At 39.0% G+C, this 24,002-nt stretch overlaps 1 protein-coding gene across 1 annotated transcript in view; it reads right to left on the bottom strand.

The window, feature by feature from the left end:
- The window catches only part of doc2b (double C2-like domains, beta), a gene marked incomplete at its 3' end in the record, with an annotated part of 168,248 nt that overhangs the window by 1,349 nt on the left and 142,897 nt on the right, over positions 1-24,002 (bottom strand). Inside the window, exons 3-4 of the mRNA XM_034201547.1 lie at positions 16,719-16,793; positions 5,696-5,805 (exon numbers count right to left, since the gene is read on the bottom strand). Coding sequence (XP_034057438.1) covers positions 5,696-5,805; positions 16,719-16,793 — 185 coding nt within the window. The remainder of the gene's footprint in view (positions 1-5,695; positions 5,806-16,718; positions 16,794-24,002) is intronic.

Here is a 24,002-nt window from a genome sequence, read left to right as displayed (position 1 = left end):
AAATAGGGGTAAGGTCAAGAAAAGCAAAACTTTATTAATAGAGCAGATTTCATTACAATAAAACTCCATGTTCTTTATTATTAGATTATAACCTAATAATACAAATACAAATAAACTTTAGTTACATCCCTATTTTCACGGGATTTCACTTTTTTTTAATTTGATTCAATTGAAAACCTTGAAGTCTCAGTGGAGTATTCAGAAACATCAGATTGTGTAGATACAGAATGGATAACATAATGAGAACAATTCTGACGTCTCTGCCAGCATGCATTGAAGGAAACGGCCTTGGTGTACGTCTTCTATATTATATCATGTGTTCGTTTTCAAAGTTATTTAGATAACAGACAACAATATGTAGAATTTGCTGGTAGTACATCGGAGTGTATGAACATAGAATGTGGTGTCCCGCAGGGCTCGGTTTTAGGGCCTACACTTTTTATTTTGTACATCAATGACAGGTGTGAAACGTCAACATTATTGCAATTTGTGTTGTTTGCAGACGACACAAATTTATTTTGTTCAGGAGATGACTTAAACATTTTAGCAAAGTGTATTGGACATGAAATGGTCAAACTTAAAGGATGGTTTGATGAAAATAAGTTAACCCTAAATTTGAATAAAACGAAGTTTATGGTTTTTGCTAATAGAAAAAAAGATGAAAACATTTCACTGTCCATTGATGGAGTTTTTATTGAAAGGGTTTCTGAATTTCGATTCTTAGGTGTGACGCTGGATGAAAACCTGACATCACACATAGCACATGTTAAAACCAAAGTGTCTAGGAATATTTCTGTTCTGAACAAGGCAAAGTATTTGCTAGATTACAAGGCATTGAGGATGTTGTACAGTTCACTCATTTTGCCATTTTTCATTTATTGTATAGAAGTGTGGGGCAACACGTACATGAGCAACATAAAGCCATTGTCAATATTACAGAAAAGGGCAGTAAGAATAATTCATAAAGCTGACTCAAGAGAACACACCAACAGACTGTTTTTTAAGTCAGGACTCTTGAAACTCAAAGACAGCTGAGCTGCAGGACATCATCAGTAATGCACAAAGCAGAATGTTACCAGCATGTTTACAACAGTTGTTTGTTTTTGGATCAGACAAGGAAGACCACAGAAGGAAATTAAATGTTAAGCATCCATATGCAAGGACTACTCTTAAACAAATGTGTATTTCGGTAGTTGGTGTACAATTGTGGAATTCTCAACACAAGGATCTAAAGAATTGTATATGTATTTTTCAGTTAAAGAAGTTGCATAAATTAAGAAAGATGGGACTATATGAAGCAGAATGTGAATAAGTCGATGTACTCTGGTCCTTCATGTTTTTGATGTCTTTGATGTGATGTCTCCTCTGTATTTGCGCGTCCCATTGCCATTGTTATTGTTGTTATTGTTATTATCATCATGTGTCGCTTTCCACCTTCTTCTCAAGTAGGACTCAGATGAGGGTGTTGCACTTTTCTTTTCCTTATACATGTGATGTTTTGGTGTTTTGTTTCTTTCCGTTAACCGTCAAGTGGGAAATAAGTATTTTTTGTGTGTGTTTCTCTTAGTATCCTAAGATACTGTTATGTTTGGCTGTGAAAAAATAAATTATTATTAGGAAGGGCAGACCATCTATTTGTATTTATTTGTTTTTTTAGAAAGGGGCAGGTCACATAAGATGTTATTCTTCTCCCTGCTCCTTTTCGCTAAATGGTAGAGTCATGTTTTGTGGCAATTATTGTACATTTGGTTTTGCGTACCATGAGCGGGACAAATACAAATGAAATGAAATGAAATGAAATCCTCTGAACCCATAAACACTTGCTTCATCTTTTCAGTGCATCCTTTACTGTCTGCCAGTGTAGTTTCCGATCAATAGAAGAAGATCCCTTATATCACACACTGACCTGCACATACAGTACACAGAGCTTCACTTACACTCCTGATCTATATTCCTCTCCAGCGTTTCATTACAATTATAATGAATGTCGATTATTGGTGTGAAACCGCGCTGCTCTCCTCAGATCTTGGTCCTGGATAAATGCAGGATATGTAAGCACTGACATGATTCACACTCATGTAGTGGAGTACGCTTCGTGTCAAGTGCTTTTCTCCCAACAACCAGCCTCTGGAAACATGCAGCCTTTGTGCAGCAGTGATGTGTGCTAGCATCTTGTGTAGGGGATGTAATCAGAATCACAACGAAACACACAGAAGTTATAATATCTGCTGCAAGGACAGGTGCACATCTCAATCTGTGGAGGCTTCTCTCTCTGTATTGTTCCAGGGAAATGGTTAATCAAGGTGCTATTTGTGAAGAGATGTGTGGCTTTTGTGCATGCGAGCGTTAATCAGATCATGTCTCTCAGGAGGTGTCGGAATAATTGACGTCTATTGTTTTTGCGGGAGTGAAACGGTCATATCTTTCCTGCACCTCTGCAACACAAAATAACCATGATAAATGTGTTGTCAGTTTATAACAATAACATGATAACCAACAATAACCTGAACGTTGGTGGGATTTATCAAGAGGGGTCTTGAATGTTTGTGTAAAATCTGGTGCCCATCAGTCGGAGAGTTGTCAGGATATTCTGGTTTGAAACAATCCTTTTTTTCATGTACGGCCCGTCCACACAGCAGCGTTAAAAAAATCTTCCAACGCTTCCGCCCATTGACTTTGAATGGGGTGACGTCACTTTGCCTCGCTTTTCGCCGAACTGCATTATGGGGAAGCAAAGTGAAGATTTCCAGGATTTTCAGGATTCAAAAGTTGAGCAATGTTCAACTTTTGAAGCTGAGGTGGAAGCGTCAGCCAATCAAATCACGTTTATGCAAATCTGACAGTACAAGCGCTAGCCAATCAAACCGCGTGCAAGCTGGGAGAGACATACCGCAGTTCATTTTCTATATTCCTGAAAATGGAGGAGAAGTTGTTTTTGCGGTAGCAAATCACCCGGTTCTTTATGACCAGTCGCTAATAACTTACCGGGATACAAACCGGAGGAACCAGGCATGGAGGGAGGAGGCAGAGACAGTGGGTGAAACTGGTAGGTTTTCGCCTGTTTGGGGAGTTTACATCCAGTTTACTTCATTTTAACATTGCTATTGCTTTGTATGTCGGGGGCGGATATTCATGTGATTGGTTGTTGGTCGCAAAAAAATCCCCAAGCTTTCAGACAAGCCCACCTCCAAGATTTTCAAGATGTTTTTAACGCTGCTGTGTGGACGGGCCGTTAATGGTTTCCAATCCAATCCACTTTATGTATACAGTATAGCACATATTAAAAACAGAGGGTTTACCGAAGTGCTTCACCGCCACATAACATTATAATAAAATATAATATTACAATAATAGATAAAAGGAACACATAAGAATAGATAAAAGGCACATACTGTAAGGGCTATGGACAGACAAATAAAAGCATAACAATCGATAAAACATAGCTCAAACTGACTCGAAAGCGTTTGCCCCGTTTCTTTGTTGTTCACCTTGTAAAGCGGCCTTGGGTCCCTTGAAAGGCGCTATACAAATGTAATCTATTATTATTATTATTATTATTATGAGTGGCTACCCTAAAATGTGCAATCCTATTAATCCTATTATCTGTTTGTAAGATGACAAAGAAGAGCAACACGTGTCTATTCTTAAAATCCAAAGTTAAGTCTTTAAGTTGTTTCTAGTTCAGTCCAAAACCCAGATATGCTTACCAAAAGACTCCCTGGTTGTAATATTAGCCCCCCAGGTGGGAGTAATGACACTTTCTCTCTACGAACAACACGGTAATAGTTTGGTGCATGGACAGGGGGTGAAAAGTTAGGACGATTCTAAGGGCCCGTGACTGACAGGGGCCCAAACTATTTTAGAACATTAAGAAAACATTTTTTAAATAACCTTTCATCATTCATCAATAATTAACATTAATAGAACGTTATATTGATAATGTACTCACTAAACTTACGATTCATTTAACTTATTTTCTTCCAAAAGTTAATTATCCAAAGGCTCTGTACACCCCCTTCTATTTACATGTAATGGTTTGGTCCTGCCTCCAACCACGGTGCTGCACCGGCACTTGAATGGAATACAACATATATATATATATCAAAACAAAAAGCTAACATCTCATTTTAATTATACATTTCAAACACAGTGTTTTTCCACATATTTAAGTTATATTTATTTGGATTTATGCATTCATGTTGAGAATGTTCCATTCAAAAATGTTATTATTAAAAAGGCATTTACACCATAAAAGATTACTATTGAGATCTAGGAATGTTAGTCTTATATCAAATAGTGAATTCTATACTGCAGCAGAATGTTCCACGCCTGCACAGTGTTATAGTTTCACAGCTCAGTGTCAGTAAATATTGTGCAGTTACTTAGTATTGGACTACAAGATAGATGCAAGCCTGTACAGGTAGAGTTATTTAAACCATAAATGGGTGGGTTGGGTTCTGGAGGTGTGGTTACAGCAATTGTGCTTGGTTGGCGTGGCCTGTGCCTGGTGGTGCGGCCCAATGTGATATCTTTTCATGGGGCCCAGAATCCCTGGCGGCGCCCCTGTGCATGGAGGGAAAACAGAAAACTTAGATCCCTCTGTGCGTGCGGCCCACCTTTCATTGGGATATGTTACCGCTGTGAAGCTCCTTGAATGATTACGCATATGATTGTATAACCTACTTTACTACAGTGACAACACTTTGGTAAAAATAAAAGAGGCAAGAACAGTGAAGTAACACTTCCGTTGCATAACAGCTTCACATTTATCATAGAAGCAGATGCTCCTGATCCAGGTTTTGGTCAGGTGTTGGAGAGAAATACTAATAACCAAAGAACAGGAAGTTATCTCACCGCCGATTTAGATTCAACACAAACAGGATTTCCGTTTCAGTAAAAATCATATTTGAAACCACATGAAATACAGGCAGCTACACAAGCAGAAGCTATGAAGAAGAGAAACTATCAAATATACATTTCTTTCCTTTCAGTCCTTTTTCAAAAACGTCCCTCTCTTACTTTCACCCTTGTTTCACTTCTTCTTGTTTGTTACCATCCTTTTTCTTTCCCATGTGTGTTTCTGTTTGTCCTTTTCTTGATTGTATTCCCCTCAAATAGTCGAATGTTCTTCCTCCCTCCTGCCTTCCCTCCTATCCCTTTCTATCACATTCCATTGCTCTCATTACCTTCCCTTTCTCTTTGGTCTCCTTTCATTTCTTCCTAACCCTTCCTCTTTTCTCCGCCTTCTTCATTAACATTTCCTTCCTCTCTTTAAATCTTTCCTTCCCTTCAATTCCTTCAATGATTCCCTTCAATTGCTTTCATTTCCTTCCTTCCTCTTTATCTCTCCTAATCACATTTCTCATGTCACCTTCATTTCACCTACAATTCCCTTCCTTCCTTTCCTCTTTCCATTTCCCTTCCTTCCTCTTATTTTGTTCCATTCATTTATTTTCTACAAACTATCACTTACATTGTTCTTACTTTATTCAATTCTTCCAATTGTATTCAACACCTTCTTAGTAGCTTTTCATCTGAACTCTTACTTGTTATTCTCCCTTTCTTCTATTCCTGTCTTGTACATTTTCCATCCTTCCTACTTCCTTTTTCCTGGTGGTCTTTCCTCCTTCCCCATCATTCTTCCAGTCCTTCATCCCTTCCTTCAGAACACATACAGACATATAGTTGGGAGTACCTGAGTGTTTTTCGGACCATATCCTCGTCTGTGATGCCGTAGTAGGTCAAGGTCTCGCTCCAGACGGGGTTCAGAGTGTTGTGCAGGGTCTTGGTTCGGAGTTTATTGGCCTGAAAGACAAAGATAAAAGTGTGTCATTTAACAGGATATAACATCGTACAGAATGAACTGCTGGTTCCTCTCCTGCAGCTCAACAGAAATGCTCATCCCTCAGGTTTGAAGCTTCATTGAAATGCTGCCAGAGTTTTATAAACGTCCCGAGAAGTCTCCGTGCCTCGCTGACAGTTTGTAAATGCATTAGCTAACTGCTGCATATTGAACACTGTCGGAAATGAGAGATCAACGGCACACCGCATTTATTCAAAGTGACATGCATAATCACAGCATTGCAGGAAGTGAAGGATGTTGACATGATGGTAAATAACCACATCGACTCAGTTTGTGTGAACGTTAAACTTTCTGAGTAAACAATGTTCCAGACAAAGACCTGAATCCGGCTAACACTCACATTTGATTAGATAGTATAGAAACTGGCTGCGACAATACTGCAGAAGATTAAGGGAGTTTCTCCACAACGAAAAACAAACAGTACATATTTAAATGGGCTCATTTCACGTTCATATTAGTACTTTGTCGAGAGAAAATCGCGGGATTTTAGCCTTTGCAGACCATTTACATGCGCTAAAATCTAAATAACACACTACAGGCAGTGGCGGCGCCAGGGTATGGCTGGGGTAGGCTACAGCCATACCAAGAAATGGCTTAGCCCCACCATGAACATGATGTTAAAGTAAGCACATTAAATTAAATAATAAGCTAAATGTTGAGAACACGGATTGTGAAAATATACGGGTCGTGTCCACAACACACAAACTGCTCCTGCTGTAACAACAAGTGCACGTTACTGATGCAATATGGTTGAGACCATTCGGGCTTATGCTAGAGGGGTGCACGGAATAGTCTAAGTAGTGGGGGAGTTTTATAAAGGTGTGGAAATTCTCTGGCGTTATAATATCAGCGCGGCCGCGGTCAGATCAAAATGCCTCTGAATGCTATTTGAATAGACCTGCAGCCAATCAGAGCAACGAAACGTTGGGTCTGCGTCATGCCTTACTGAAGAGATCAGTCGGAACCGCCATTCAGTATCCCCATTGGATCTTCAACGTGTACTATCATACGTTCACAGGGATCCCTGTTTATTCACTACAAGACAAATGTGCCGTTTTATTTCATACAGTTCCATTTTGATTGGGAAATAATCTAAACCTCACGCGTGGCGTTTCACTGTCAAGGGGGGCGATATAGCGTGTATGTAATTACATTGCAAATACTGACTTGAGCCCCACCACTGTATGGGTTAGCCCAACCATAGATTACCCAACACAAACACTCTGGCGCCGCCACTGACTACAGGAAAGGGAAAACCCAAAAAGCATAATAGGCCTCTTTAATTATTGTGATCATGTGAGCCATTCCTTATACAAAATGCAAACCTTGCATATGTGTCTGTACATTTCCCACATTTCTATTCAATTATACATTTTTAAAACTGCACAGGTCTTCCTCTTTAATCTCTGATATAATGCACTTATTTTATTATACTAAGAAATGTTTTTTAAATAGTTTTTATACTCTATACTTGCTCCTTTATAAGGAACTTAGTAACGGAGACCAAAGCAAATTCCTTATACTGTATGTGTAACCCAACTTTGCCTAAAAAGATATCAACCTACAAATCCCTCTGCATGTCAAGGACGTACACTGAATTATGACACGGCTTTATCAGTGTAATATCGTGCGGGAAAATCCTCCCGAGAGAATACGTGACGTGATGATGGTTCTGTGTTTGAGAACATGTGATTCTTTCTGAGGATTAAAATCAATTATCTGCTGTGATTATTTGCACGTCTGATGGCGGGGAGCCGTGTAATGAGACTCTCGCTGATTGTTTCTCCCTCAATCAGTGGCTCATCCCACAGGAAGACGGGAAGACACACACACACACACCACACACACACACACACACACACACATAGAGATAGCATCAAAATTAGGGCTGCACAATATATATAATTGTTATTATCGTCGGAGCAAAGCAAGACTTTATTTTTGTATTGCACATTTGTTTTTACAGTATCAGAAATCCTTTATTTCCCTTCCTTTATCAGCTGACGGTCTTATTTACCATAAACATTTAGTACATCTCTGGGAAACACAGTAATGAGGGGCTTTTGCCTGATTCGTTGTGGATTAAAACTGATCTGTTGATTATATTTTTCAGTCATGTCGTGATGCAGAATCTATTAAGACCAGGAAAGCCCTTTTGCAGACGACACTTATTATATATGGTAACGGTGTTGTTTGTGAAGTAGCTTCCAAATGAAAGCCAAGATGTGATATTGTATAGGTCTATTCTCTATGAGTCTCTAAAGAAGTGTTGCTACATGAAGGTCGAGGTGTTTGAGGGACACCTTGAGGTTTTAAAACGCCCTCCTTGGTTTATACTAAGTGGATTGCTGGCAGCCTAGTAAGAAAGTGAAGTGATGCATTGAATTACAATTGTAGGAGACTGTAATCAGCTACTTGTGGGTGTGGACGTCAATAAATCATAGTAAAGTGTTGACCTTAGGGTACGACTCTACATGTTTTTAATTAAAGCGTTATGAAGTTTGCGATCTTGAGAGCTTGAAAGGCGACTGGTTTTATAAGGATGGTAAAAACAATGCATTTTATTCATTTGAATTCTCTTGTGTGTTTGTGTTAAAGGTCCCATGTCATGGCCATTTCTACTGATCCATTGTTGAGGTCGACTATAATAGATTTAAATTGTACAATTTTCCAAACTCACATTGGTTTCTCAAACAGCATCTCTGTATACTGTAGTACGTGTATTCACTCTGTCCTAAATTGCTTGTTGGAGCTCCTGCCCCCCCTTCCTGTGAGCCCAGTGGCCGTCTGCGAGATACAGCGAAACCAAGCCCGAAACACACACACACCCGCAGCCTGGCTGGGAGTTTGTGTGTGTGCTCAGGCTGAGTTCCGCGGTGTCTCGCCGACCCCACACCATGTGAGCCAGCTCACAGTGTCCGCTCCTCGCAGCAGCCAGACTTGCAACGTCCTGCTGTGTGTGTGTGTGTGTATGTGTGAGGAAGTCCGCGGATTGGTCCAAAAGTAACGGCTCCGCGGACGTTACGTTGCGTCACTATACCCGAAACACCTCACTATACCCAAGAAGTAAACAATGGAAGATGAGAAATCTTCAACGAGGCGTTCTGGAGCAGCACAGACAGGTCTTTCCTGTGTTAGAGTTTTACTCGCTACAGGGTGTACTTTGAGGGTTTGTGACTCTGCAGACCGTTTACATGCAGAACAACCTTCATAACAAGGGGACGGGTGATAACCGGAAAAGCATGACATGGGACCTTTAAATATCAATTGATGTATTTATACAATAAGCAACAATCACATATTGTGGATAGGAAGTAGGGCTTCCCAATTTGGCGAACAATTGCTTTTTGCTATGGAAATATAAGAAACAAATGGTATCGTACTTGCTTGGATGGAAAGGAAAATGCAAGGATTACTGATAGTTTAAAAATGGGTATTCCTCCAGTCATACGTACAAAATTAAAGTACCGTAATAAATGCAAAAAACAGTACTCTTTTTTAAAATTAATTCATATTTGAAAAAATTATTATTATATAAAATAAGAGGATCTGTACCAAACTGAAATGTTATATTAAGTGTGTAAGATTTGATTATTTCACAAGTCTATGCTGCGATTTCGGTCAGGTTTTGATCGATTGTTCCGCCCTAATGAGCTCACATTAAAGGGGAAATAATTCAGCGCCACCTGCTCACAGATGGAGGGGCAGAGCTACAAACGAGCAACCGGTGTCACAAGTCATTTCAGCTGCTGAGGTTTAAGAGCCTTTGCTCTCGAGCCAATTATTCCAAGACTTGTGCATAGACCTCAAGCTGAACCACCTTGAAAGGCCACCATATCTGAAGGAGAAGGAGAGACAAACAATATTTGGTCTGCAGGTGATCGCTCTGCAGTATCAGACAGTTCAGTGTCCGAGCTTTAATGGTGCTTCTTAAAAATCTCTTATTTAACCTGCCGGAAGCTGCTGATTGGTTTCCCGTGTCTCACAAATATTGTTTTGTTATTGCTTCAGAAACAAATCAAGCTCTAAATTGTGGGTTTTGTTTGACACTCATGTTTTGTTCACATTCACGTATTAGATAGATGTTCACACCTTTGTCACATGACCTTCAATGAGCTGTTAGTATTAGCAGTTTTGGACATGAAACGTTTGCCAAATATAACGAGATATGGACTTCATGGGTTATTTTATGTAGCTGTACTGTATGCAAAAAGCCTTAATTGCACCAGTAAATCAGCTTGTGGTGCTGTGCACATCATCATTTTACAGTAGCTAACCCCTGTCATTTAGTGACTGTTTAATTTAGAATAATAATTAGAGGTATTTCTCTGTGTTTGCTCGTGGTCTCAGAGGAGAGGAAACTATGGTCAGGCTTCGCAGCGGAGCGTGAAACTTCACTTCTGATTAGACTGCAGGCAGAACTTATGACCTCTTTAGCAAGTCTTAATGAGGCTCTTAGACCGAGCCTAATGATTGTTTTGAGAGCGAGCTGAGAGACATATCAGAGGGAGAGGAGGTGACGACATCTTGTTTTTACTGACAGGAGGATGCAAAGGGCCTCCAACTGAGACAGGAAACAAATCCCAAGTAGCCAAATGCTCTCATGGAGTTTTGTTTCACTTCCCAGTCTAATGATCCATGACATGTCATAAGTACTCCACAGATACAAAGAATAGACAAAAAAACTAAGGTACACATGTTCACCATCAACTAGTTGTTCATTAACATATTAGAGTCAAACTACTAGCTTATTGGTTATGAACAAGACTTCACTTTAAAATAGGGAACATATTCTGAGTTAGAAATAACACATTTTGAGTTATTTTAACACAATTAACACTTGTAGTTTCATGTCTTGAGTTGTTACATAAGAATAGTCCATATTTGTTAGGTGTTATTATGGGAGAATGCCTCATTAGGCCCATATTGAGCATATTAAGTCCAAAATTCATGTACAACAATGTCCTTACTTACATTAAAAAAGCACTAATTAAAGGGTTATTAAGGACAAACTCTTAACTAATGGCCTAGTACTTGTAGAATATGGTCATGTAGAAAAATACATTAATATGCGTTTTACAATGACTAATAAAGAGCCAATATACTGCTGATATGTTAATTAACAACTAGCTGATGGCGAATATGTGTACCTTAAAATAAAGTGTTACCAAAAACCTTTACTTAAGGAAGACATTTGCAGATAATTTACATGCACACAAACCTAAATAACACTCCAGAGGAAAGTGAAAACCCCAAAAAGCACAATATGTATTCTCTAATTCTGTAGAAAAAACATTTGTGGTCTAAGCAGTCTTAGACTGCACTGTAACTTTTATCCATGTATTTTTTCTTTTAATGTTTATTTTATTAGCTTTTCTTTTTAATGACTGATTTTAAATGCCATTTTCTTAATGTCTTTCATTTTTTGTAAAGCACTTTGAATAGCCTTGTGTTGAAAGGTGCTATATAAATAAACTTGCCTTGCCTTGCCTTGCCTTGCCTTGCCTTGCCTTGCCTTGCCTTGCCTTGCCTTGCCTTGCCTTGCCTTGCCTTGCCTTGCCTTGCCTTGCCTTGCCTTGCCTTGCCTTGCCTTGCCTTGCCTTGCCTTGCCTTGCCTTGCCTTGCCTTGCCTTGCCTTGCCTTGCCTTGCCTTGCCTTGCCTTGCCTTGCCTTGCCTTGCCTTGCCTTGCCTTGCCTTGCCTTGCCTTGCCTTGCCTTGCCTTGCCTTGCCTTGCCTTGCCTTGCCTTGCCTTGCCTTGCCTTGCCTTGCCTTGCCTTGCCTTGCCTTGCCTTGCCTTGCCTTGCCTTGCCTTGCCTTGCCTAAGACAGTTACCATCAAAGTTTAAAAAACATTTATTTGTGCATTATTCCATTTGCTCAAAACCTGGCAACCTTATCATGCTGAAGAAACTCCAGGGGGTTACAGTTACTGTGCCTGTTGGCTCATTAGGAAATAACTCCCCTTAATAACTCCCCTTAAAACCCCACATTGAGCTTTAGAGGTGTTTTTCACATTGAGCAGATGTTTTGATTTAGTTTCATCACAGAATAATTACGTCTGAGACAATGAATAATATAAACTTCAACACTGCAAATATCTTGTGAGCAATTGATTAAAATATCATGTTAGAAAAAATAAAGTGATTATTCACTACCGATGCAATTAAGTGTCATATTTAGATTTCAGAGTATTATTTCCGCCTTGAAACACAGAGTTTATTTAAATATTATGTTCTGCTAATTCTCCCGTGCAACACTCTTTCTCCTCATGTTTTTCTCTACAAATTGCAGAGCACACATTTTTTTTTCTAAAGACATAACCAGCTTTTAATGTAGGTCTTTTGCTGTGTAATTTGTAGCTTTTCGGTAGAAACAACACTTTGCTGCAAGAAATAATTTACCTTATCCTCAGGGTGCCATGAAAACACTCTGCAATCTGGTCTCCTGGTGTTGAGAAATGTTTGGATCAAATCTGTCGTGCGGATATTATCACAGATTATATCTTTGGTGGGCGTATTTCTCCGCTAACTCCAGTGATTAAACTCTGCCATACAGTCCAGACTAACAGCAGGCAGGCTGGTGGTTTCTTTTAACAGTTTGTTTCCATGTGTTGTGTGACAATGATTAAGCTTCTGTTTCATTGCTGTTGTCGGGCCCTGGGCTTTCTCACTTAGAGACTAGCTAATTAAACAACTCTATCTTTGCATTCCCACTAATTACTTCATTTTTAAATCGCAAGTAAACAAGTTGTGTCGCTTCAAAGCACCATTCATGTCTGCTGGAGACATTGGAAATCATTCATCTGGATATAAAGGCATTGAAATTGTTATACATCTTGTACTCTGCACAATAAAAGTCACAACACAGTGTCTGGCTGGGTTTACAGAGTGGCCTTGCTAACAATAGAAATGTGGCATATGCATGGCTGACATTATGACTTAATCCATCTGTCTGCACTGGCTTAACAGATGCAAGAGTTTATTTTGAGTTTAAGATCCAGGAGAACCAGACTCAGAGAACGTCATAATGTACTGTATCTGTTGCTCTTTTGTTACACGGCTTGGTTGAATACTTGATTGTGATTGGTCGATTTGGACATTCCAGACGTTGTTCTTTTGCACTAACAGGCCGTTGCTAGTGAGAACAGACCGTTGCTAAGGAGGGTCAAGCAGAGGATTCATGATGAATTCGAGAAATCAACAGAAGAAGACAGACAGGAAGTAAACACTAACGGAGAAGCAGAAAAGACCAAGCCCCCAGGAAGTGCTCTGAGGAGAAAACGTGTTGTATCCAAATGGCGGTACTACAACTCCCGTATCAGTCCGTGACGTCACCCCGGCTCAGAAATACTTTTTCCCATTGACTAACGGATCATTTTTTTGTAACTAAATAAACTGCCCAGTATGAACTATTTTATAGCCCTTATTATAATAATTCGGCCCTTAAAGTTGTAAAATGCACTAAAAGCCGAATCTAGATGTCTTTTCTCTCTCCATTCATTCTAGTGAGCCGAGAGTGGGAGCTCGGGGGGCGGGGCTTAAGGAGCGCATGCTCTGTGAGCGCACATACGGGTTCTTCTGCTCTGAAAGCCAGGCATGATGGTAATCTGTGACGTTTCGCTCTCTCAAAAGTTGGGCCATTTTGTCCTCATGCGCCAATGAGAAAAGAACGAGACCCCGCCTCCCGCGCTGTATCCAGTTCTTATTATACATCCATGGAAAAGACAGACCGGAAGTAAACCCTAACGGGAACAGCAGAAGAAGAAAGACAGGAAGTAAACACTAACGGAGAAGCAGAAGAAGACAGACAGGAAGTAAACACTAAAGGGAACAGAAGTAGAACACAGACAAGAAGTAATCACTGAAGGGAACAGAAGTAGAACACAGACAGGAAGTAAACACTAAAGGGAACAGCAGAAGAAGACAGACAGGAAGTAAACACTAAAGGGAACAGCAGAAGAAGACAGACAGGAAGTAAACACTAAAGGGAACATAAGTAGAACACAGACAGGAAGTAAACACTAAAGGGAACAGAAGTAGAACACAGACAGGAAGTAATCACTGAAGGGAACAGCAGAAGAAGACAGACAGGAAGTAAACACTAAAGGGAACAGCAGAAGAAGACAGACAGGAAGTAAACACTAAAGGGAACAGCAGAAGAAGACATACAGGAAGTAAACACTAAAGGGAACATAAGTAGAACACAGACAGGAAGTAAACACTAAAGGGAACAGCAGAAGAAGACAGACAGGAAGTAAACACTAAAGGGAACATAAGTAGAAGAAAGACAGGAAGTAAACACTAAAGGGAACATAAGTAGAACACAGACAGGAAGTAAACACTAAAGGGAACACAAGTAGAACACAGACAGGAAGTAAACACTAAAGGGAACATAAGTAGAACACAGACAGGAAGTAAACACTAAAGGGAACAGCAGAAGAAAACAGACAGGAAGTGAACACTAAAGGGAACAGAGGTAGAAGACAGACAGGAAGTAAACACTAAAGGGAACAGCAGAAGAAGACAGACAGGAAGTAAACACTGCACATTGTCCCCAACATAATGGTACAAAGTCAGTTTTCTGCAGTATTTGTAGATCTATAACTGAGTATGAAATTAAAAGGTTTGGAAATAATAGCAGCAGCTCAGCAGAGTTTCTCATCTGTAACAGGAAATCTTTTGAACGCTCCAGTGACAGAAATCATTTTTCCCTCCACAGCATCATCGATAAGTATTACTCACAACATTTCAAAAATGATTGCTACTGGTATTTGTTGTCTCTTAAAGATTTTCTGGGCTGTTACACCATTTCTATAGTGATCTGGCTTTGGGCTTGCATTTGTCCATCATTCTGTCCCAGCGCTTTTGTAATCTCAGATTTTTTGCAGTGGAAAATTATCTTTTTAGGTTTATTAAGTCTTTACTTTTCCCTTAATTTCAGTTTGTATCCATTGTTTGTGTAAAGTCATAATTTTTCTTATGTGTTTGTTAGATATTGAGCTTTTTGGCTGTTATCTTCGGTGCAAAGCTGTCATTGCTATAAGGCCTAGCATGATAGCTCAACATGGACAGTGTGTCTTTGTTATTGAAGCCAATTTAATACCTTAATTTGTATTATTCTTTTTAATGCGTACTGGACACACGTTTATCAGAATATCAATATCTGGTTAAAAAGAATGACTCACAGTTAATTACACACCGTCAGAAATAAGTCAAGCACGCAGCTACAAGGTTATTTATCCGTCTTTCAGATATCTGTCAGGCGTAACAACCCACACAGCATTGGTCTAAAGCCGAAGCAAGAGAAACTAAACAATTACGAAGTTCAGATAAAGAGGAAAAAGTTAGAAAAGGTGCTAGAAGAAAAGGAGATGTGAGTCAGGTGGATGGATAATCACACGGCTTTTGCTTTCAATAAGATGCCTTTGTGAAGTGTGCTCATTCACAGGATCTATATTAGATTCGAGGAGTTTAATGAAAAGGATTGAGTCAACCTCAAGGCCTTCTGTCAGACTCGAATGAAATCAACAAGTGCGTCATGTACGTGCATTTTGTGATGAAAACACAGCTGTTGTTAAAATGAACGGACTTGTTTCTGCGTATTGATATGAATGCACATAGTCCCTTTTATCCTCCTCAGCAACAGTCTGTTCTCCTTAGCAACAGTCTGTTCTCCTTAGCAACGGTCTGTTCTCCTTAGCAACGGTCTGTTCTCCTTAGCAACGACCTGTTATCAATAATTAACAACCTCCAAAATATCCAAATGTACCAATCAGAATCAAGTATTCCACTAAGCCTGTTTAAGCCCAGATGTTTCTGTCTTTGGAACTTCTTAAACCTGTTTTAATACCTGTATTTTAATCAGTCCTTTAACATGAATAAAGTAACTGAATACTGGGATTACAGAGCAGCTAACAACAAGTCATATTACATAACAATTGTACCCTTCACATAGCCAAAAAAGGTCAGGAAATGGAGGAGATTGGAGACATTTCTTGCCTTCTTTCTAATTTCTGTGAATTACAGAGCTCAATACAAACTGCAAGTAGACTTAGAATATCCAAAGAGAGACTTATTTTTCATGTGCGTGCGTTCTGTGACCATATCTGTGTAAAAGCAGTCAGCTATACGGACGTCTCTTTAAATGCGTCCACTTGTGACACTGAGCTAGCCAAAGCTCAGCTGGTGATAAGGATCCTTCACAGAGGAGCTCACTGTTAGTAAGTGGGAACATTAGGTCAGTGAGTTAATGTTGTTTACATTGATGAAGCCTTGCCCCGACATATCCTCACTGCTGTGCTTCCAGAATCATGAAATAGATGATTAACCCTGGCCTCATGTTTACCGCCCCGAGGGAAACCTCAAGAAGGGCTCAGTGCAAAATATACAATATGTCTGCCTTAAACCGCTCACTGCAGGGAACTGAACAAAACACCTTATTTAAATGATGTCGAAAATCGTAATCCATTTAAACCCGTCCCCTGTCATTTCAATTATAAACTGTTAAGAAACTAAGCAACATTTAAAACAGTTTCTGCATCGACTTTACAACCTCCATAACTTTCTGTTTCTGTCGCTTCTTGATTGTTTGTGTTCTTGTGAATTCATGACTTTACGAAACATTTCTTGAAATGTGTTTTCTGGATATCATAAGGACTGAGTTGAGATGATTGATATAACCCTAATGTGTGTGCGTTATGTACTGAAAAGAGACACAGTCACTGAAATCACCATCTGGTTTTTGTCATCGTTTTGAACTTTATTTGAAGCAACAAAAAGTAGACCTCAACATTTTCGAAATTGACCAATCAACATTGAGTATTCACTTGTAATAACGACATCAACATAGTGCTCACCTTGCTGGCTCCGGGCAGTAGATGCAACTTGACATAAGGGTCTGAAAGCCCGTTATGGTCCATCGGCTTGAGCCCCTGGGAAATAAATCACAGACAAAAGTATTAGTAAGAGAAATCAGCCAAACATTATTTCTGCTATGAGTAAGCACCTTTATTAGCATGAGCTTTGAACGTTTGTTAATTTAAGGGACAATACATGGAAGGTTGGGACAGGACACTGAAGGTGATAGAAATGTATATTTATTGTGCATTTTGTGAATGTATTTAACTTAATATTTGTAAATAGGTATGTTCTGTATCTCACTATTTCCTACGCATCCTGTGCAACACTCGTTCATTAGTGATTCAAATCAAATGATGCAGGTTTAACTTCAGCAAGCAAATCTGAAGCGAACAAGTAGCGAACTGTCAGCTATGCTAACTATCCTTATTAGGCAATTATGAAAAAATAAATAAAAAGTATTTTCTATCAATCGAATCGTTGACTTGTTCTACACAGAACCACTTCTCCTGAAAAGACCCTTCACATCACCTTGATAAAGCAAATCAATGCAATTCAAAAAGAGGGAGCAGGAGGTAAAGGTCAGCCCAACAGTGACTAAATAAAACCACAGAGTGAAGTGAAAACACCTGAAGGCTTTCCGCAGTGAAATGTAGAGCAAATAAAAAAGAAGAAATTGAAACTTCAATCAAAATGTCCTCCCATGCCGAAGAGCTTTTATAAGTTGTGTTTTCTTTGACCTCTGTGGTGTTGAGTTTATTACTGACCATTAAGACATACTAAAGATAGTTTTTTTAGGTTAGAGAATAATTGTCTACCAATATACGTGTTGTTTGTTGGTGATACTGGGCACATCTGAACAATGTAACACACTTCGAAATGCACAACTTCATCTCCTGTCCTATGGTCTCCTGTGTGCAAAGAAACGTATTCTCCTGTTATGGAAATCAAAGAATGTGCTCAGTTTTAAAGCTTGGATTGCGGCATTGACTGATACTCTGCATTGAGAAAGAATTCCATATATCCTAAAAGATAGACTGTGGGATTCCAAAGGATGTGGGGTCCAATGGTTTCATATAAGGGACGGCCGGCTGAAATGCACTGCACAGACAATCGCTTTTGAATGGCTTGGGTGGCACTGCTCGGGAGGGAAGGGTGGGGGGATAATCTGGGCTCACCTGCACCCTTTAAGTTTATTTATTTATTTGTATTATATATATACTATTTTGTATGTTCTTTCCCACTATGATTAGGTATGTCATTAAGTATGTTATTCATGCTATGTTTTTTCTTTATTATTTCATGTTGGCTGTTATGTGTGTCTATGTTGAAAAAAGGGAAGCATGACTTCCACCCCAAAGAAGTCTGTACTAGTGCTTACACGTGGATGCTTCTTCTCAATACAAATATTTGAAACGAAATATACGTGTTGTTTTTCAAATGGGTTTTTCGCCTATACCTGCATGGCTAAGAACACACCATTAACCCTCCTGTTGTCTTCGGGTCAAATCTGACCGATTTACTACTTTCATCAATCATAACTCTTTGTTTTACATTCCATTGCATTCAGGCTTCATGATATCCTTCACAGGAGACATTTGAACATATAGCATTGCTGATCACCACTTTCATTGTATTTTGGATGATTTAGTGAACTTTGTAACACCATGGTGTTCCCGGTCAAAAATGACCACCATAAAGAAAAGGAATTAGTAACCATCCGGATCAGATAAAACACACGCACGCACGCACGCACGCACGCACGCACGCACGCACGCACGCACGCACGCACGCACGCACGCACACACACACACACACACACACATACTCTAGATGTGCCCCCCCCCTTATGTGCCCCTCCCCCCACATGGATCACACCTGGCACACGCAATACATGTTCAGTGTCTGTTCTTTGTATATTTACTGCAGTTGTTCATGTGTACCAGTAGTCTGATACAATATGTACAGTTTGAAAGGGTGTTAAATGAAATTTGGTGATGATTAATGGTTTTTGTGTTAATGTAATAGCAGTTCAAACAGGGCCGGTCACATTTGACCGCGAACACCAAAGTAAGGGGGGGAACGAAGACAACAGGAGGGTTAAACCTCATTATAATCACTATTAAGGGGTATCAAGGCAGAGTTGTACTACAAATTACTTTTAAACTCAACTCTTCATATAACATAGGTAGGATTACCTTTTTTAGGGTATCTCCGATGACTCAGAATTGCACTTTAATAAAGCTTTTGAGCAGGATTCAAACATTTAATAAATGAAAAAGAAGTGGTCATATTGTAGTTTATTTATCCTGATGTTCAGACTCAATATTGCTAAAATCCACCTCCCTAAGAATGTATTAAATTATCTGTTAATCTGTTGATTGTTTTTTTGATAATCAATTCATTGTTTAGTAGTGTATACAAAACCGTGAAAGATGCCCGTCACGATTCCCTAGAAGACAATTTGATTTCTTCAATTATTTGTACAAAATTATATTCAAATGTAACGATCAAGGTTGTTGTTGATTTGATTTTGTTTTTCATAATGTTGTACTTTCATCGTTCTTGGCTTTTAGATGGGAAATGCCTTAAATCTTCACACTTCCTGTTGTAACACATGCTTTGTTTTTCTCCATGTCTTTATATAGTGAACAGGAACAGAACATACTGTTTAACACAACAACACACTGTACAGAACATATAGGGAGCGGGGGAGGGGGAGTGTGAATGAGGGAGATATGTAAAGGAATACCGTATGGGAAATATAAGGGGAGTTAAGAATTGAAGAGAGATGTTTGAGAGAGGCCGGCCATTTAAAATGCAATTTTCTTTAATGCATTTGTTTTGCGATCTTCAGAATATCACACCAAGCTATAATAAAGGGAGCCGGTACACCTGACATGCAACACTGGATATTAAATTGGCAAATCTCCACACCTTTCCACAGAAAATGCAATATCGGATGTGTATAGATTTTTCCATTGCATTTTTTCAAGATCTAGAGTAATCATACATTACTTATTCAATATTTATTCAAGTATTTCTACATTTTTCTGAATTATTTTTCATAATACATTGATTTAATTAAATAGTTTTCTTATTTATTTTTCAATTTTTCCTTTTTTTACGTTAGATATTCTTTCCCGGTGCTTCTATGTACTTATGCATTGTTCAGATTTTGCGTCCTTTTTTTAGCTGTGTGTCAAACAACGTTATTCCTGTAAAGTGGTGTGTGTCAGTTATATGAAGAGTGCGGAGCCCCGGGACATGTTAAAAAAAAAAAAAAAACAGAGAGAGAAAAAAAAAGTCAGGATAACGAGTTAGTATCTCGTGCGCACGAGATACTAACTCGTTATCCTGACTTTTTTTTTTTACTAACTCGTGTGCACTTTTTTTTGTTGAGAAAGTTACCGGTGCGCCAAGGAGGAAGTGAAGCGCACAGGAGACAACCATTTCATTGCAGTTTACGTAGGGAAATGACAGTGCATACATTATTTGAGATATATATCGTACTTAGACGGCTAGTGACGGGCGGCCCACTTTGGTACCGGCCCAATGGGATTCGTCCCGAACGTCCCGATGGCCAGTCCGCCACTGGCTCTCTGTGTGTGTGTGTGTGTGTGTGTGTTCTGAGTGTTTGTTTCCCTATAAAACAGCTGCGGGCAGCAGGTACTCTGAGAGTCACGGACATTAATTCATAGATCAAAGCAGACTGGTTTACAGACTCGCCAGTGTTTTGCCAATCCGGTGCTGAAACCAATAGCTCTACACCCCTGGCCGAAATGTCCATAAAATTAAGTCTGACTTCAAAATATATCTCAAATAATGTATGCACTGTCATTTCCCCACGTAAACACAGTCTGCAATGAAATGGGTTGTCTCGTGTTCCACTTCCTCCTTGGTGCATCGGTACGTTTCTAAAAAAAAAATAAAGTCAGGAAAACGGATTTGTTTCTCGTGCGCATGAGAAACAAATCCGTTTTCCTGACTTTATTTTTTTTCTCTCTTTTTTTTTTTTTTTTTTTTTCCATGTCCCTTTAGGGGCTCCGTAGAAGAGCAACTAAAAGTCCTTGTATTTTGATTCATGCACCATTCAAATGCTCATTCTGATATAATAGTACGCAGAATAAAGACCTATACAATAATAATCATAAAAAGATTATAAGATAAATATTTTCTTCTGCCTAATAATAAAGAGTGCACATCACTATAAATTCTCATTTATCAAGCCCAGTGCCATTATTTTAATTACTGCCATTCTTTATGGTTTCTTCTGTAATGGAGAAAAAAGGGAAAAACATAACAATTGTGACGTTCAGCCACAATTATCTGTCCTAATAGAGCAGCTCGGCGCGGAGCCCAGCACTCAGCAGGAATTACTGGAAGCCAAATGACACACACACGCACGCACACACGCACACACACACCCACACAAACTGGATGTGTGTGTGTGTTTGTGTGTGTGTGATATAATGCAACAGGGCTGCTTTACTTCCTGTCTGCACTAAATGCTGCCATGTCCGCCTCTCATCAACAAGTACACATTATAATGGAACATTCGGAAATGACATATTAAGATAGAAAACTGAAACTGCATTAATAACAATAGACATAACATTTTAGGTTTAGTTTAAGATGAAACACCGAGTAGATGATTGGTGCTTTTAATAGACTAATTAGTGTTTTTTGCCTATATATAATATTATTTTACTCTATTAGTCATTGGTCATGGTTTGTTTATTTCAAAACACATGAGCACATCTCAAACTTTAAGGTAAAGTGTGTCAGCATGTTCTGATGGTCATGGGGATAAAAGCAGGGTATCTGGAATCCAATTACATTTGAGATTGTCCCATTTCTTACTGCTTCACATAATTAAAGCTGTATAAAACAACGATAACCAACAACTTAAAAGCTTTAAAGGTCTCCTATCATGCTATTTTTAGGCATATATTATAGGTCTCAGATATATACAAATATATAAAAACACGTCTATGATGTGTTTTGCTCGAAATACAAACAGATCATGCATTTTAGAAATCCCTCATATCCCTCTATTTCAGCTGTTAGAGAAACACGGATTTTGGGTTCTTAGCTTGAAAAAAAAGAAAAGAGGAGGCGGAGCTAATGCCTGATCAGAATTCTACCGGAGATAAAGTTAAATTCTGCTGTGATAAAACGCCATCCTGTTCTAAACCACATCAAGGATTATTTCTGAAACAGTATGGAGCTCAAATGCTTTTTCTCTCTCACGTTTATCACAAGGTGAGTTCCTTTCTTTATATCCTGGTTTTTAAACACACGTGCTCTCCAGTACAGGTTAGCTCTGAGTGTTAGCGAGGCTTGCTAATGTAAACAAAGACGAGATTACGTCCAAAACACGTCAGGCATCGTTTCTGATTCTTTCACACACAGTGACGTCACGAGCTACCCACAATGCAACACGCGCCATATATATATATATAAATACGCCATTTTCATGGAGGTGCAAATATCCTGGAAGTGCAAATATAAACAGCTAGCTAACGTAGCCAGGCAGAGCGCACTAGGTTTTTTTTCTGAATTAACGACCGAAGAAATCGCTGCATGTCTTCGGATTACATCTCTGGACTTGAGGTGTGCTCTAGGTCGTTACCAGCGTAAACTAGAGCTGTGTGGGTTGTCGGATTGCCCTTACGGACTGCCTGCAGATGTATGGAAAAACGACCCTCGAAAGTGGCCTTCGTCGATTTTGGCTGCGTCTAATTTCTGGAAACACCAGGTGAATACCCCACTTGTCACAATAATATTATCATGCCATTGCATATATGTGGTATTTTAGAGTTGACTAGATATTGATTAAGGCAATAGACTATGATATTCAGTACAGGAAGCTTAGCAACACCTAGACGGTGTACGGCTAAACCCTTGGCCTGCTTGCACCTCGCGTAAAACGGCGGATACCGGAAGTATGGTGTCGCCCTCGGCCAATACCCGTACGTGTGTGTGAAAGAATAGCAACTTTCTGTGGGTCCACCATCCGAAATTACGTCATATCGGCAGGAAATCTGTATCCGCTCGTTGTACCCCCGTTTTTAAAAGATTTGGGTATGGAGGAAAAGAGAGAGGGTTTTATTTCCTGACGCTGCGTGAGTTCCCCGACACACCGGGGACACATATATGTATAAAGGACATCAAAAAGTGCATTTTGCATGATAGGTCCCCTTTAAATCTGCATTTCTTACCATCCCTAAAATCATGCTACATTTCCTTCGTAGTAACCTGAAGTTTTATAACTTATATAATTTATTACAAATATCCAAAGGTCTACTTTCTGCCTCATACAGTGAAATCCTGAGAGGCTAAACCCGGGGCAGACAAAGCCCAGAGTCCCCGCTCTGCTCGTTAAGTTTAATTGCTCAGTGAACGCTCGTTAAGAGACACAGATGAGTTTATAATTTTCATCATCTCTCTTCTCTCGTCTAGATGTTGGCAGCTGGACAGGCAGAGATTTGAGTGAGTGGATAAAAGTGAAACTGTTATTTTGAAAAGTGTTGCACGAACACAAAACTGAACAAATCCCATAATCCCTTGGGTACCAGCTTATAAAACACTTAATACCAGCAGATAGCCACAGCTGAGACCATCAAATTAAAAATATTGATCGTAGTATTTTCAACTAATTACAGCCTCTCTGTCTGTTGCTGCTGCAGAGGAAAACAATATTTCATCAGCAGGCCAGCAAGGGACAGGAAGTTAGGTTCATAACATCAATACAAGTCAATTTAATGTTCATTCATTATCAATTATTGTATCAGAAACTGCATGTAAGACCCATATTCTGATACAATAAATAAAAAAAGAATATTTCGTAAATGAAATAGAATAAATATAGGTTTTGATCTTAGGAATTTTGAGCATGCAATAACAAATAAAATACAAATTAGGAAAACATTTTTAAATTACTGTAATGTATAATGCAGTATAATTCAACATAGTCAACATATCTAAATATATGTATACAGAAAAAGAAGGTAAAGTAAAATGTCCAATAAAAGATAAAATATTTCAATTGCACATTGTACTAAAATATATAACATTAGTGCAATATATACTGTAATGTGTAGACTAATGTTAATAAGATATTAATGCTGGATTACTGAGTTGAAAAGGGTTTGGCTGCTGATAATAAAGTGATATCTTTCTTTTACGGTCATTAAATGTGCATTTTAGATATAGCTAAAGGCTCTTATTTCAGAAAGCAGTGATACAATAATAGTTTCTGATTGAGACATGAAAGAAAA

Source organism: Gymnodraco acuticeps, unplaced genomic scaffold (genome assembly GCF_902827175.1).
Source record: "Gymnodraco acuticeps unplaced genomic scaffold, fGymAcu1.1, whole genome shotgun sequence".
NCBI lineage: Eukaryota > Metazoa > Chordata > Actinopteri > Perciformes > Bathydraconidae > Gymnodraco > Gymnodraco acuticeps.
This window is presented reverse-complemented; position numbering and strand designations above follow the sequence as displayed.